We start from the raw sequence: 15,851 nt of genomic DNA on the forward strand, positions 1-15,851 counted from the left end.
CAAAGGGATGGCAGGGAGGGGACTTAAGAGAATGTCTTTTTTTTTTTTTACTACTTCTATAAATTTAGAATCTTACCAAATCTGATATCCCTTAGCTTGTTCAAACATTTCATAAAATACTTTGGTTTCTTATGCGTTTTACAAATGAATTCAAAGTTATGAAGACTGTTACCTTAACGCAAGAAGCCCTTCTACGCCCCAGACTTTGCAGGCTGGAATATAAGCCAATGCCTTGCATATAAACAGAATAGGAACAGCACACCAATGCCTACTGGTTATCTTCTGGATAAATTGCAACAGGAAACTACCTGCAAGAAATGGAGGGGGGACAAAACAAAATATGACATTATCATGCATGCTTAGGACGGTAAGCTGAAACAGAAGAGTGTCTGTCACTTCACCTGCATGCACAAATAGTAGAAAACAGTGTGCTTATTTATTAAAACATTTTTATACCATATTATCTATGATTCTAAGCAGTTTACAATAAAAAAAATGAAAGTAAAATACTAACATAAAAACATTAATGAAACAGACCATAAAAAAAGCTTTAGTATTAAGAGTTACATAAAATAAATATTTAAAAAATGAACAAAAAACAGCATGAAATCAATGCCGACATGTATAAAAGATCTTGAACAATACTGAAAAACATTCATAGCAGCCAAACAAAATCCTCAAGTCAAGCAACCTGGGTAAACATTTTACCAAACAGAAAGGTCTTTAAATCTTTTTTTCAAAGCTCATAAAACATGGATTGTTTGCATAATAAATCAGGCAAATTATTTCACAAGCTAGAACCTGCTACTGCAAATAGCCACTCTCATGATTCAACTAATCTGATGAGGCACTGAAGGAATATCTAAAGGATTGAACAGTTTAGCACAGATTCCTTTGGAGCCTATAGATTTTTAACAAGGAACTGATACAATGTGGTGTATCATTGTTCATAGATTTGTAAATCAACATTAAGTGTTTTGAAAACTATTTAGGCCTTGATGGGTATCCAATGCAAAGAATACAAAATGAGGGCAATATGCTTGTGGTAGGAAACTCAAGTAAGAATGCATGCAGCTGAATTTTAAAAAATGTGAAGCGCGTGTAGGGGCAAGGCAAGCAGGCCTCAATGAACAGCATTACAGTAATCAAGACGAGATAAACACAAGAGCCATTACTTGTAATTAGATGCTCTGATGATAGCAAGGTGTCACAGATAGGGATGACAGACAGGAATGATGTGTGTCTCCTTGAAGGATTCTTAGAAAATTTTTGAACGTGCAGAGGGGTTTCCATCACACCTCTTACTTTTCAATTTACTAATAAACAAAACAAACTTGCTAAAGGTCTGCAGGTGGGTTGGCGTGGCTCACTAGACTGCATCAATAAAAATCACCAACTGCAGGTAAGCAAATGTGGTTTTCTGATGACAGGTATGTTACTATGTGTTTACTATGTGCATGTGTATTCTTCTGATGACAAGCACATGCAATGAGCCACAGAGATGGAGTTGTCTGGATAAGGTCAGTCTTCAAATAATAAAGAAATGACAAGATATAGTAACAAAGTTATGTTGGCATAAAAAGACACGAGTGGTCTATCAAGTCAGCCCAGCAATCTTTTGGGTTTTTTGGGGTTACCCTTTCCTTCATCTCCATTTAGGTACTAGGAATCCTCTGTGTTATTCACATGATATTAACAATGTTAACAGGTAGGAACAGTGAAGCATGTTTGAAGAAGAAAACTTATTTTACACATTTTTTTTTTGCTTTTACCATGAAACATGTACACAGGAAAAACAACCCAGAAACAAGACGACACAGATCCTATTTATTTTTAATTATTTAATAATCTTTATATGCTATCTTCTGGACCTAAAACTAAAGTGGTTTACATTCAATTAAAAAATATAATATATAAAATTGACACTAAAGAGGGAGTTGGCCTCCATCTAATAAAGGAAAATTGGTTCTTACCTGCTAATTTTCGTTCCTGTAGTACCAAGGATCAGTCCAGACCGCTGGGTTGTGTCTCCCTTCCAGCAGATGGAGTCAGAGAAAAAAGCTGAAAGTCACCCCCCCCCTCTTAACTTGGTGTGCCACCTGTGATCCTTCAGTATAATCCATACCTAACTGCCTAACTTATGTACATGGAGGGAGTACTTTCATATGCAACTTGAGTGCTTCCCAACTTAAAGTATTCTGCAGAATGAAAAAAAACGAAATAGAACAGACTCTCCAGGCTCCATGGGCAGGCGTCTGGACTGATCCTTGGTACTACAGGAACAAAAATTAGCAGGTAAGAACCAGTTTTCCTTTCCCTGTACGTACCAGGATCAGTCCAGACCGCTGGGATGTACCCAAGCTACTATAAATGGTGTGGGACCTGGAGAGTCCCACTCCAAGAATACTGCTGTCAAAGCAGTTGACATCCAGCGCACAGACGTCCAAACGGTAATGATTAGCAAAAGAATGTAAAGATTTCCAGGTAGCTGCTCTGCAAATCTCCTGCGGCGACACAAACTGACTCTTCGCCTAAGATGCTGCCTGGGATCGGTTGAATGCGCTTTCAAACCATCCGGTACTGTGCGCCCAAGACCTATATATGCCGAAGATATGGCTTCCTTCAACCATTGGGCAATAGTGGCCTTGGTTGCCTTATGTCCCTTCTTAGGACCACGCCATAAGACAAACAGATGGTCAGACAACCAAAAAGCATTGGTTACCTCCAAATAGCAAAGCAGAATCCGCCGTATATCTAATCTTCGCAAGTCGTGAGCCTGAGGAGAATCCCGTTCCAAATCCGTGAAAGCAGGCAACTCCATGATCTGATTCAAGTGAAACCCCGACACAACCTTCGGTAGGAAGGAGGGCACCGTTCTAAGGGACACTCCCAAGTCTGAGATCCGGAGAAAAGGTTCCCTACAGGATAACGCTTGAAGTTCAGATATTCGCCTCGCCGAAGTGATAGCCACCAGGAAAATCACCTTGAGATTCAGGTCTTTCAAAGTGGCCAGTTTGAGAGGCTCAAAGGGAAGACCATACAAACCACGGAGAACCAGATTCAAACTCCAAGAAGGACACACTGGTGTAACCAGAGGGTTCAAATGTTTAGCGCCCTTCAGGAAACGTGACACATCCAGATGAGCTGCAAGAGATATCCCGTCAATCTTTCCAAGCAAACAACCCAGAGTCGCTACTTGTACCCTGAGAGAACTGCACGCCAAGCCTTTCTTCAGCCCCTCCTGCAAGTACAGCAGGATATGAACAATAGAGACGCGACGCGGGGACACATTCAACCTGCTACACCAGGCATCAAAAACTTTCCAGATGCAAACATATGCGAGCAAAGTAGACTTCTTTCGAGCCCACAGGAGGGTGGAAATAACCGAATCAGGATAGCCTTTCTTCCTCAACTGCCTCCTTTCATAAGCCAGGCCGCTAGACAAAAGCAATCCACTCGATCGAAAAATACTGGACCTTGTCATAGAAGATTCGATAGTTGACTGAGCCAGACAGGACAGTCCACCGCTAGGTTGATCAGATCTGCGAATCACGGCCTTCGCGGCCACTCTAGAGCCACAAAAATGACTGACCCTGTGTGAGCCTCTATCCTTCGTAAGACCTTGCCCACCAACAGCCAGGGAGGAAAAAGACGTAAAGCAGAGTGTCGCAAGGCCATGGGAGGACCAAAGCATCCACCCCTTCCGCCCCATGCTCCCTCCTGCAATTGAAGAACCGAGCCGCCTTCGCATTTCTCTGAGTTGCCATCAAGTCCAGTCGAGGGACGCCCCACAGACGAGTCACGAGATGCATCGCCTCCTCGGAAAGTTCCCACTCTCTGGGATCTAGGCACTGGCGACTGAGAAAATCCGCCTGAACGTTGTTGATCCCAGCTATGTGAGAAGCCACCAGGCGGACTAGATAGCACTCTGCCCAGACTATTAGTCGGCCGGACTCTGAGGCCACTGGATGACTTTTGGTTCCTCTTTGACGATTGATGTAAGCCGTTGTTGCATTGTCTGACAAAACTCGTACTGACCAATGGCTCACCAGGGGGAGAAAACTGCACAACGCCAGATGCACGGCCCTGGTTTCCAAGCAATTTATGGACCATTTCACCTGTTGACTTGTCCATCGTCCCTGTGCTGCCTGTGATTGGCAAACTGCTCCCCAGCCAGAGAGGCTGGCGTCTGTCGTCACGATCACCCACTGAGGCTCCTCCAGATCCATACCGCGCTGCAAGTGGGCCGGAATCAACCACCAATTGAGACTGGACCTGGCAGGTTCCAAGAGTGGCAATCAGATTTGGAACTCTTCCGACTTCGGATCCCAACATGAAAGTAATGCCCTCTGTAAAGGTCTCATATGAGCGAAGGCCCAAGGGACTAGCTCCAGAGTAGACGCCATAGAACCAAGCACCTGCAAGTAATCCCAGACCCGGGGTAGCGGTAGTGACAACAGCCGTCAAATCTGCGCCATTAACTTTTTGGTTCGCTCCTGCGTGAGAAAGACTTTGCCAACAGACGTGTCGAACCGAGCGCCTAAGAAGTTCAGAACTTGGGATGGGACCGACTGGCTCTTGGCGAAATTGACAATCCATTCGAGAGATTGAAGCCGGTGCAATACGGACTGAACCGCTGCCTTGCAAAGCTCCTCAGACTTTGGACGGATGAGCCAATCGTCCAGGTAGGGATGAAGCAAAATCCCCTCCCTCCTGAGGGCCACTGCTACAACCACCATTACCTTGGTGAATACTCAGGGAGTTGTCGCCAATCCGAACGGGAACGCTTGGAACTGATAATGCTCGCCCAAAATCATGAACCTGAGAAACCGCCGATACCGCTCGCAGATCCCTATGTGCAGGTATGCCTCCGTCAGGTCTAGAGAAGCCAAATATTCGCCGGAGGGGACAGCCGCAATGACTGAGCACAGAGTTTCCATGCAAAAACGGGGTACCCGAAGCATCTTGTTCACCTTCTTTAGGTCCAAAATCGGGCGGAAGGAGCCCTCCCCTTCTTGGGAACCACGAAATATATGGAATATCTGCCGGTCCTGAGCTCTTCTGGAGGGACTGAGACAATGGCTCTCAGGGCTTTCAACTGACCCAGGGTTTGATTTTCTGCTGTCCGGTTCGCATGTGACCCGCAGGGCGACATCAGAAACAGATCCCGCAATGGGTGAGCAAAATTCAAAGCGTAGCCGTGTTCGATGATGCTTAGAACCCACTGGTCCGATGTAATCTTGACCCATTCCTCGAAGTACACAGAAAAGCGGCTGTCTATCACCGAAACCGAGGAGTGGGCCAGCACACCTTCATTGCGTGGACTTAACCCAGGACAATCCCTGAGGACCCCCATCGCGGAGAGGCCTGTGGACACGAAAGGAATGAGGCCAAGACTGAGACCTCGGAGACAGCTGATAAGGAGTAAAGGAAGAGGCTCTGCCCTGCCAGAACTGCGCAGGCCCCAGAACAGAGGGCAAGCCGAACCAAAAGCCCTGGAGGTTCTAGGTTTATCCTCTGGTAACTTGTACACCTTGTTGTCCCCCAGAGATTTGATAAGGGCTTCCAGATCAACCCCGAACAAGAATTTTCCTTTAAAGGGAAGACTGTCCAACTGGGCTTTGGAGGAAACATCGGCCGACCGTTACGGAGCCACAAAAGTCTTCTAGCCGAGAATGCCGAAGCCACTGTGCAAGCAACCGCCACCTCCACTCGGTCTGCCTGCTCCGCTTCTGCAGAAGGCAACTCCTGCACCCATCAAAGGGTCGCCCGTTGCATGAGGCTACTGCACACTACCGCCCAAACGCAAAGTGCCGAGACTTCAAATATCCATTTAAGAAGTACCTCAAGCCTCTGATCTTGCAGATCCTTAAAGAGCGGCAGCTCCTGCTACGGGAATGGTCGTCCGCTTAGTGATGGCGGAGACAGCCGCGTCCACTTTTGGAACTTTAAGAACGTCCAAGGACTCTTCTGGTAGCGGATAGAGCTTTTCCATAGCCCATCCCACCTAAAGGCTGGCCTCGGGGGCCTCCCACTCCCAGGTGATTAGCTGTAGCAGCATTGGGTGAAAAGGAAAAGTTCTAAGGGGGTCCCGAAGCCCCATGAGAATGGGGTCCACCTTGGTAGGCTCCGAGCTCGGTTGCGGAGCCTCAATACCTAATTCCGCCAGTACATGAGGAATTAAAGGGTCAAGCTCCTCCCTCCATCCCTGTCTGAGATCCCTAGGAGGAGGTCCTGCGAAGGAGGATCCGAAGGATTGGAAGCTGAGGCCCCTGACTGGTCAGAAGGTGTATGGCCTTTCCTCCCTCTGGAGGCATCCAACCCCTCTGAAAGCCTAGCAACCTTTGCCTGCGGAGGCTCCGTAGCCTGCAACTCTGCCTCAGCCTCCAAAAAGGCCTTGTGCATTAAAAGCACGAATTTTGAAGAAAAAGTAGGCTGCTCCTTTAAGGCCCCCCCCCCCCCGGGGGTCAGAACTGGGAGGGGAAGCGGGCACAGGGATCCATGGTCTGACAGGGCTTAAATTCAGCGGGGAAAGCAGAGCAGGGATCTCCCCTCCCCCCCGCATCCAGCCCTATAGTGGAACGTGGTGCAGGCAAAATGGCCACCATTCCCACGCTGGAAAGGGACGGGGCAGCAGGAGGCCGGCGAGAGTGCAATTTTCTCCCTGCACTCCGAGAACGCTCTGGAACTGCTCCAGTGCTACTCCCCGACGGCCCTTCACTGCCAGGGAGGCACCTGGTGCAAAGGCCATTGCGGGAGAGCTGCACCACCAGCTCCCCACATGCCGAACACACCAAGCCCCGCGGCATCCCGGCGCGATGGTGAGCCCGACTGGGTCAAAAAATGGTGAAAATTGCCCCTCCAGAGTCCCGGGACACCTGTGCGCAGTAGGAATTAAACTGTTCGCTAAAAACAGACAATCGCGACACAGTAGGAGGCACCAGAGGAATTCTCTTCTCAGGGTGCGAGAAGAGAATTCCTGAGTAGGGGGATTAACCGGCCGACCGGTTAATCCCCCTACTCACCAGGATAAGTATTAGCTCCGGGAAGTTGGCTGTCAGGGTGTCCAACCCCAGCCGTGCCTCAACCAAGACAGGAGCCTCGAGAGGAGTAACACTGCTCACCTCCGAAAACAAAAACTTTTTTTTTCCTTCAACGAGCTTGATTTAGCCAAAGGCACAAGAATTGAGGCTCCACACCTCTTAAAGAAACACCTTGTCTTTTTTTGAAATTAAAATCTTTTTTTCTTTTTTTTTTTTTTAATAAAAGGATCAGGACCACAGGTTCTGTTCCCCTTACCTGCTGGAATCAGAGAAATACGCAGGTTCTGTCACCCTCATCTTCTGGAATCAGAGAAATACTGAAGGATCGCAGGTGGCACACCAAGTTAAGAGGGGGTGCCTTTCAGCTTTTTTCTCTGACTCCATCTGCTGGGAGGGAGACACAACCCAGTGGTCTGGATTGATCCTTGTACATATAGGGAACATCGGTTTGCAGGACAGAGGCCAAATCTAGGATCCTTATTATTAATCATTTGTAAAGCACATACCAGATGTACACAGCAGTGTACAAATAACAAATATCTTCCGAGGATAAAAAAAAAAAAGAATTCAAAGACAAATAGAAATTCTACCACCATATAAATTTTGTGCCACTTCAATACAAAAAGACACTCAAAATCACTTATTTTATAGAACCATCATTTTCAGGACTAGAAGCATCACAATAGCTTTAACAATGTATTCATTGCTGATGCCCGATAAAAAATTAGGGGCGGATTTTAAAAGCCCTGCTCGCGTAAATCCGCCCGGATTTACACGAGCAGGGCCTTGCGCGCCGGCGTGCCTATTTTCGCTAGGCCGCCGGCGCACGCAGATCCCCGGGACTCGCGTAAGTCCCGGGGTTTTCAGTCGGGGGGGTGTCGGGGGCGTGTCGGGGGCAGGGCCAATCGGTGTGGCATTTTGGGGGCGGGACGCGGCGTTTCGGGGGCGGGCCCGGGGGCGTGGTTTCAGGCCGGGGCAGTTCGGGGGCGGGCCCGGGGGCGTGGTTTCAGGCCGGGGCAGTTCGGGGGCGTGGCCGCGCCCTCCGGAACCGCCCCCGGGTCGCATCTCGGCGCGCCAGCAGCCCGCTGGCGCGCATGGATTTACGCCTCCCTCTGGGAGGCGTAAATCCGTGGAGAAAGGTAGGGGGGGGTTTAGAAAGGGCCGGGGGGGTGGGTTAGGTAGAGGAAGGGAGGGGAAGGTGAGGGGGAGGGCGAAAGCGAGTTCCCTCTGAGGCCGCTCCGATTTCGGAGCGGCCTTGGAGGGAATGGAGGCAGGCTGCGCGGCTCGGCGCTCGCCGGCTGCCCAAAATTGGCAGCCTTGCGCGCGCCGATCCTGGATTTTAGCGGCTACGCGCGTATCTACTAAAATCCAGCGTACTTTTGTTTGCACCTGGAGCGCGAACAAAAGTACGCGAACGCGCCGTTTTTAAAAATCTACCCCTTAGTGCGCTATAAAATTTATATTTTTTTTTCACATTTTTATCTTTGGTAAAAATATTTAATTTCCACATAAAATTTGTACTTTTCAGCCTGAAATTGGTCTCTAAGTTGTTCAAATTGCACTTGTAAGGATAGACTCAAACAAATTGGTTTTACATACACTTCTCAAAGTCTGTGGACCTCTATCTAAGACCCAACATGGTCTGTGTTTCGAAAGATAAAGCTTTCTGCTTCAAGAGAATCTGTGTGGTCCAAAATGAAAATCTGCCAACATCTCAAACATTAGCTCCTTGGCATGGCAAAGTATTTAGCATTGTAGGCTACTGAAATAATGGTGCTTATAATTCTGCATATGTCATCACATAATACGACAAACCTCTAACCAATCAGGAGAGCACATCAAACTTGAAAGTACATACAACTTTATCAATCACCAACAGTAGACAAACTCTTAAATATGTTTTAAGATATTCAGATAAATCCTAGAGGATAACATCAATAATCAAGAAACTGTGGCATATTTTGCAATGGAATAAAGCTTTACAAGAACTTCTGTGTTTAGCATTTCCTCAAGGCAAAAATATTAAGAACAAGTCACAAGAGTAATGCTTCCACAGTTCTCTAGGGAAACACTTCCAGTATCAGGACACTCGCGTTGTGGGAACTGTTCCCACTGCAATCAGACTATTGAAGGCAGAGAATGGCCTCCTCCAGATAAAGACTAATATTAGATTACTTTCTACCACAAATTGTTAGTCTCAATGGGTCTTTTATGTGCTCATTTGCCCATATCAATTAATGTACATAGGTCGTACTAAAAGATTTATAAAAATTCATCTCAAACATCGCAGCTTTTTAGTCACTTAAAAAAAAAAAACAAACCACACAGCTGCCCCTATTTTACAACATTATCTGGATAAATCTCATATTTTACATATTTACATTGGTTGGTCATTGAACAGGTTCCAGTTCCAGTTTGGGGAGGCAATAGGGAATCAATCAACAGGAACAGATCTGGATACATACTTTAAAAACAGTGTATCCAGGCGGACTGAAATCTGGACATCGATTAAAACTGACTAGATAAAATTAAATGAACAAGTATCATTTTGTCTGAGTTGATAAAGCATGTACTTTCGAGTTTGACGTGTTCTCCTGATTGGTTACAGATTAGTCATAATGTGTGATGTCACATACACAGAACTGTAAGTGCCACTATTTCAGCAGCCTACAATACTAAATGCCATGCCATGCCATGCCAAAGAGCTAATGTTTGATAAGATGTTAGAAATGTTCATGTTTGACAGCACAGATTCCCCTGAAGCAGAAAGTGTTATCTTTTGAAACACGGACCGTGTAGGGTCTTGGACAACACAGGTTTTGGACAGACTTCCACAGGGTTTGAGAAGTGTTAAATAAAACCAGCATAATATACATTTCAGACCAGCTATACAAGTGCAATTTAAACATCTTAGAGACCATCATCAGGCTGAGATAAAATTTTTACTTATGTGCGAATTGATAAAAATGTTTAAACAAAGATAAAAATGTTTTTAAAAGTTTGGAAATATTTTACAGGACCAATGATTATCATCGGGCATCAGCAATGAATACACTGCCATAAAAGCTATTTGAGATGCTTGTAGCCCTGAAAATGATGGTCTATAAAATGGAGAAATTACTTACCTGATAATTTCATTTTCCTTAGTGTAGACAGATGGACTCAGGACCAATGGGTATAGTGTACTCCTGATAGCAGTTGGAGACAGATCAGATTTCAATCTGACGTCAGTCCTAGTACATATACCCCTGCAGGAAGTGCTGCTCTTCAGTATTCTCCTCAAAAAGCAATTGTGGATATATGCATGACTGAATAACTTGTATAACTTGGTTAACTTGATTATCTTGAACTGGTTGAATTGGTTATAGCTGGAGACCGCCAGTGCCCTCAACCGAGAAACGTCGACACCCGGTATGATGAGTGTCCTAATTGGGGGGGGGAGCATAGCTTACCCGTGAATACCTCGCTCTCGGGGATGTAGCCAGAGGATTCCATGAGTGACGGCAACCGTGGGTGGAATGCTGAGTCCGTCTACACTAAGGAAAACGAAATTATCAGGTAAGTAATTTCTCCATTTCCTAGCGTGTAGCAGATGGACTCAGGACCAATGGGATGTATAAAAGCTACTCCCTAACCGGGCGGGAGGCTGCCCGTGGTCCACTTAGTACTACCCTTGCGAATGCTGTGTCCTCCCAAGCCTGCACAACCAGGCGGTAGAACCTAGAGAAGGTGTGGATGGAGGACCATGTCGCTGCCCGACATATGTCGGCGGGCGACAGCATCTTGGTTTCTGCCCAGGACACTGCCTGGGCTCTAGTGGAATGGGCCTTGACTTGCAAAGGCAGCGGCTTGCCTACTTCTACGTAGGCCGCTTTGATAACTTCTTTGATCCAGCGGGCTATGGTTGCCTGCGAAGCCACTTCCCCTTGCTTCTTCCCGCTGTGAAGGACGAATAAATGGTCCGTCTTCTGTATGGATTCCGACCTTTCCAAGTATCGGACTAGGAGTCTGCCGACATTGAGGTGGCGCAGGTGGCGAGATTCTTCCGAATCCTTATGCTCATCTGGCGATGGAAGTGAGATGGTTTGGTTGAGATGGAAGTGGGAAACCACTTTGGGGAGGAAGGACGGGACCATGCATAACTGGATGGTTCCCGAGTGAGTCAGAGGAATGGCTCCCGGCAGGACAGTGCTTGTAGCTGGCCTCTCACCCGGGAGACATCCAGGTGAGAGGCCAGGCTACTGACCTTACTCTTGGTTCCGTAGCATGACAATACAGCCACCTATACCTTGATGGAGTTGAGGGATAATCCTTTCTGTAGACCGTTCTGCAGGAATTCCAAAATCATGGGAATTTTAACTGAGCGTGGGATGATGTCGCGATCCTCACACCAGGCTTTGAATACTCTCCAAATCCTTATGTATGTTAGGGATGTGGAGAACTTGCGTGCTCGGAGCAGGGTGACAATTACTGCCCCCGAGTATCCGCTCTCTCAGGCGAGTCCTCTCAATGGCCAGGCCATAAGAGAGAATTGAGCTGGGTTCTAGTGGAGGATCGGCCGTTGTTGGAGCAGGTCCCTGTGTGGTGGGGTAGCGGGAGAGGGCTCCCTGTCAGTAGCCTTCACATGTCTGAGTACCACGGCCTTCTTGGCCAGTCTGGGGCCACTAGAAGTACTGGTCCCTTGTGGTGTTCTATCTTGTGGATGACTGCGCCCAATAGAGGCCACGGTGGGAAGACGTATAAGAGTTTCTTGTGGCCAGGTCTGTACCAGGGCATCGATTCCCTGGGACTGAGGTTCCCGTTTGTGGCTGAAGAAGCTGGGCACTTGGGTGTTGGACCGGTTTGCCAGGAGGTCCATGGTTGGTGTTCTCCAGTGGCTTACTATCAACTGGAACGCTGTGGTTGATAGTCTCCATTCTCCTGGGTCTAGAATTTCTCTGCTGAGGTAATCTGCACTGACGTTGTCTTTCCCCGTGATGTGGACTGCCGAGATCTCTTGAATGTTCGCTTCCGTCCATGACATTAGGGGGTCTATTTCCAGAGACACCTGTTGGCTTCTGGTTCCTCCCTGACGGTTGATGTAGGCTACTGTTGTGGCGTTGTCCAACATGACTGACTAATTTGCCCCGTAGTCTGTGACCAAACTATAGGCAGGCTAGTCTGACTGCCCGTGCTTCTAGTCGGTTGATGTTCCATCTCGACTCTTCTTTGTTCCATTGCCCCTGAGCAGTCAGCTCCTGGCAGTGTGCTACTCATCCTTGTAGGCTGGCGGCCGTAGTGAGCAGTATCCAAGTCGGTGAGGATAGCCTCACTCCCTGGCTCAGATGGCCTTCTTGTAGCCACCATCATAGTTTGTTTGGGAGCTGGAGGCAAATGGTGTAGTTCTGGGACAGCGGGTTCCATCGTGACAGTAGGGAGCGCTGTAGGGGTCTCATGTGAGCTCTTGCCCATGGCACTACTTCCAATGTGGATGCCATGAGACCGAAGCTCATGCTGTGGGACGAAGCTCATTCAACAGGGTTCGCAACTGGGTCATCAGTCTTGATCTCCTTGTCGGTGTCAGTATGACCTTGTCTAGTGTGGTGATGAACCAGACTCCCAGGTATTCCAGAGATTGGGAGGGTTGCAGACAGCTCTTGTTTGTGTTGACCACCCACCCGAGGCTCTCCAGTAGAGTTTTGACTCTGTTGGTCGCCTGGTGACTTTCCTCTGGGGATTTCGCCCTGATCAGCCAATCGTCCAGATAAGGGTGTACGAGGATTCCTTCCTTCCTCAGCATTGCTGCCACTACCACCATGATTTTGGTGAACATCCGAGGTGGTGTGGCTAACCCGAATGGTAGTGCCCGGAACTGGTAGTGGTGGTCCAGGATCATGAAGCGTAGAAAACGCTGATGCTCTTGATGGACCAGAATGTGTAGGTAGGCTTCCGGCAGATCCAGGGATGTAAGGAACTCTCCCGGTTGTATCGCCCTTATTACCGAGCGCAGGGTTTCCATGCGGAAGCGAGGAATCTTCAGGTGGCGGTTGACCAACTTGCGGTCCAGTATGGGCCATAATGTTCCTTCTTTCTTGGGAACGATAAAATAGATGGAATAATGTCCAGTATTTGTTTGTTGTGCGGGTACCGGCGTTATGGCCTCTAAGGCCAGTAATCTGGTCAGTGTAGCCTCCACTGCCATCCTCTTGGAAGGATCGTGACAGGGGAAAACCACAAACTTGTCCGGAGAAAGGTGGGGGAAATCCAGGTAATATCCTTCTCGGATGATGGCTAGGATCCACTTGTCTGAAGTTCTCTCGACCCATCTTTGGTACATTAGGGCAAGTCTGCCCCCTATGGCTTCTTCCTTTGGACAGGTCGGCTAATTTTCATTGTGGGGTGCGGCTGTTCCGAAAGGACTGGTTCCTGCCTGCGGGGCAAGCCACTTGATATGTGCTTCTGTATGGGCTGAAGCGCTGTGATCCTCTGCCCCTAGAAGTTCAGGGGAAAGGTTGCTGGTTTCTCTTATTCCTGTCCTCCGGTAGCCGCAGCAGTGGGGATTCACCCCATTTGTTGGCTAGCTTCTCTAGTTCGCTTCCGAACAGAAGGGTTCCCTTGAAGGGCATCCTTGTGAGTCTCGTTTTGGACGATGCATCGGCCGACCAGCTTCGGAGCCAGAGTTGTCTTCTGGCCGTCACTGTGGATGACATGCCTCTAGCTGTGGTGCGCACCAGATCCGAAGCAGCATCCATAAGGAATGACACTGCTGGTTCCAGGGCTTCCCCGGGAGCGTTGTTCCTGGTCTGTGATAAGCAGGTGTGTGTCACCATTGCACAGCAGGCCACGATCTGCAGAGACATAGTGGAGACGTCAAAAGACTGTTTGAGGATGGATTCCAGACGTCTGTCTTGAGCATCCTTGAGTGCTGCTCCTCCCTCAACTGGGATAGTAGTGCGTTTCGAGACCGCGCAGACTATGGCATCCACTTTCAGACATACCAGGAGATCTTTGGCCGTGGGATCCAGAGGGTACATGGCTGCCAGGGCACGCCCCCCTTTGAATGTGGTTTCTGGGGCTTCCCATTCCAGGTCAATTAACTGCTGGATGGCTTATAACAGTGGGAAATGACGAGAGGTCTGACGGAGTCCCTCTAGGAGGGGATTCGTCTTAGTTTCCCCCGAGGCACTTGTGCCCGGGATAGCGAGCTCTTTCAAGCTGTGTGTGACCAGGTCTGGAAGCTAGTCCTTGGTGAAGAAGCGCCTCATGGTTCGGTGAGGTTCGGTCCCTGGGGGGAGTTCCCCTTCCTCCAGGGGTTCTGAATCCTCATCTGAGTTGTCTGTGTCCCCGAAGGTGGAGCTTCTGGGCGGTGGAAGTACTTCCCTGGGCATAGAGGGTCCCGGGATGTTGAGGTCCTCTGGCGGAGGCTGTGGTCATATTATTGGAGGCCCCAGCTGCATGTGGACGAAGATATGCAGGCCTTAGAGAATTCCACCCAGGAGATAGATGCTGGGTCTAAATTGAGAGGCGCAGTGTCCCTGGGGAGCCCCGTTTGAGGGAGGCTCCCACTGGGGGATGCTAGGTCCGGCGTACTGTTCGAGAAGCTGGAACCCGGTACCGGCTGGGGACGACCATGGGCTGTATCCCCCTGGGCCTTCTCGCACTATATATACAAGGCCGTGGCCTCCTCATGTTGCGCAGTTCTGATGTGGCATGCTGGGCAAAGGCCTTGAGCTTCTTCTCCGGTGGTGCCATGACTTGTGCGCATAAAATACAGGGTCCGGATAGCTTAGTTATGCGCTCCGGCGTGTCGAAGTTGTGTGCGCACAGAGAGATGTGTGTGCTGTTGTGCGCACAAACAGGAGTTATGCGCTCGGCCCAGAAAGCATGTAGCTATGTGCGTTCCTTGTGCGCACGGTACTTGGGTGCGCGACATTGTGCGCACATGGTATTTGTGCGCACGGCTTGCCTCTGTGCGCATGGGTCGGGGTGATGGACAGGGTGGTGAACAGGTCAAGATGGTGAAGGCGACCACCCGGACAATATGGCGACCACCTCTGAGGGTCTTCATGTGGGAGGACCCTCTGATCTGACCGGGGTCTGGCCCTACTAGGGCTGATCAACCCAGTACCCCCCGAAAACCTACCCCAAACCCACCCTGCACACGCCGAGCCTATTTTGTATAGGCTCGGTGGCGCGTGCAAGCCCCGGGACGCGCGTAAGTCCCAGGGCTTGCATGGAGGGGCGTGTCGGGGGGCGTGCTGCAAGTGATACGGCGTTTCGGGGGCGGGCCCGGGGGCGTGGCACCGGCCCGGGGGCATGGTCGAGGCCTCTGGATCAGCCCCTGGGTCGGGTGATGGTGCGCCAGCAGCCAGCTGGCGCACGCAGATTTACGCCTGCTTTCCGCAAGCATAAATCTGCCAACAAAGGTAGGGGGGTGGAAAGAAAGTTCCCTCCGCCTCGGAGGGAACAGGCAGCGCGTGCCGGGCTCGGCGCACGCAGGTTGCACAAATATGCACCTCCTTGCGCGCGCTGACCCCGGATTTTATAAGATACGCACGGCTACGTGTGTATCTTATAAAATCCAGCGTACTTTTATTCGCGCCTGGTGCATGAACAAAAGTACGCCCGCGCGTACATTTATAAAATCTACCCCACTATGTTTAGTATATACAAGAGGCCTTACCATGCATATTAAAGTTTATTATATAAGAACGTTTTGTTACAACAGATGTACCTGCTGATTTGACATATATTTCCCTTGGTTCAAAACAAGACCAGAAGCTGCAGTGTGTTTTATTACAGTACAGTACATCAATCTGGAATGGTAAA

At 48.9% G+C, this 15,851-nt stretch overlaps 1 protein-coding gene across 1 annotated transcript in view; it reads right to left on the bottom strand.

Moving 5' to 3' along the window:
* LOC115087120 (probable methyltransferase TARBP1) overlaps positions 1-15,851 on the bottom strand; it is a 421,872-nt gene that overhangs the window by 366,584 nt on the left and 39,437 nt on the right. Inside the window, exon 7 of the mRNA XM_029593877.1 lies at positions 173-308. Within this exon, the coding sequence (XP_029449737.1) occupies positions 173-308 (136 nt within the window). The remainder of the gene's footprint in view (positions 1-172; positions 309-15,851) is intronic.

This window comes from Rhinatrema bivittatum, chromosome 3 (assembly GCF_901001135.1).
Source record: "Rhinatrema bivittatum chromosome 3, aRhiBiv1.1, whole genome shotgun sequence".
In the NCBI taxonomy this organism is placed as follows: Eukaryota; Metazoa; Chordata; class Amphibia; order Gymnophiona; family Rhinatrematidae; genus Rhinatrema; species Rhinatrema bivittatum.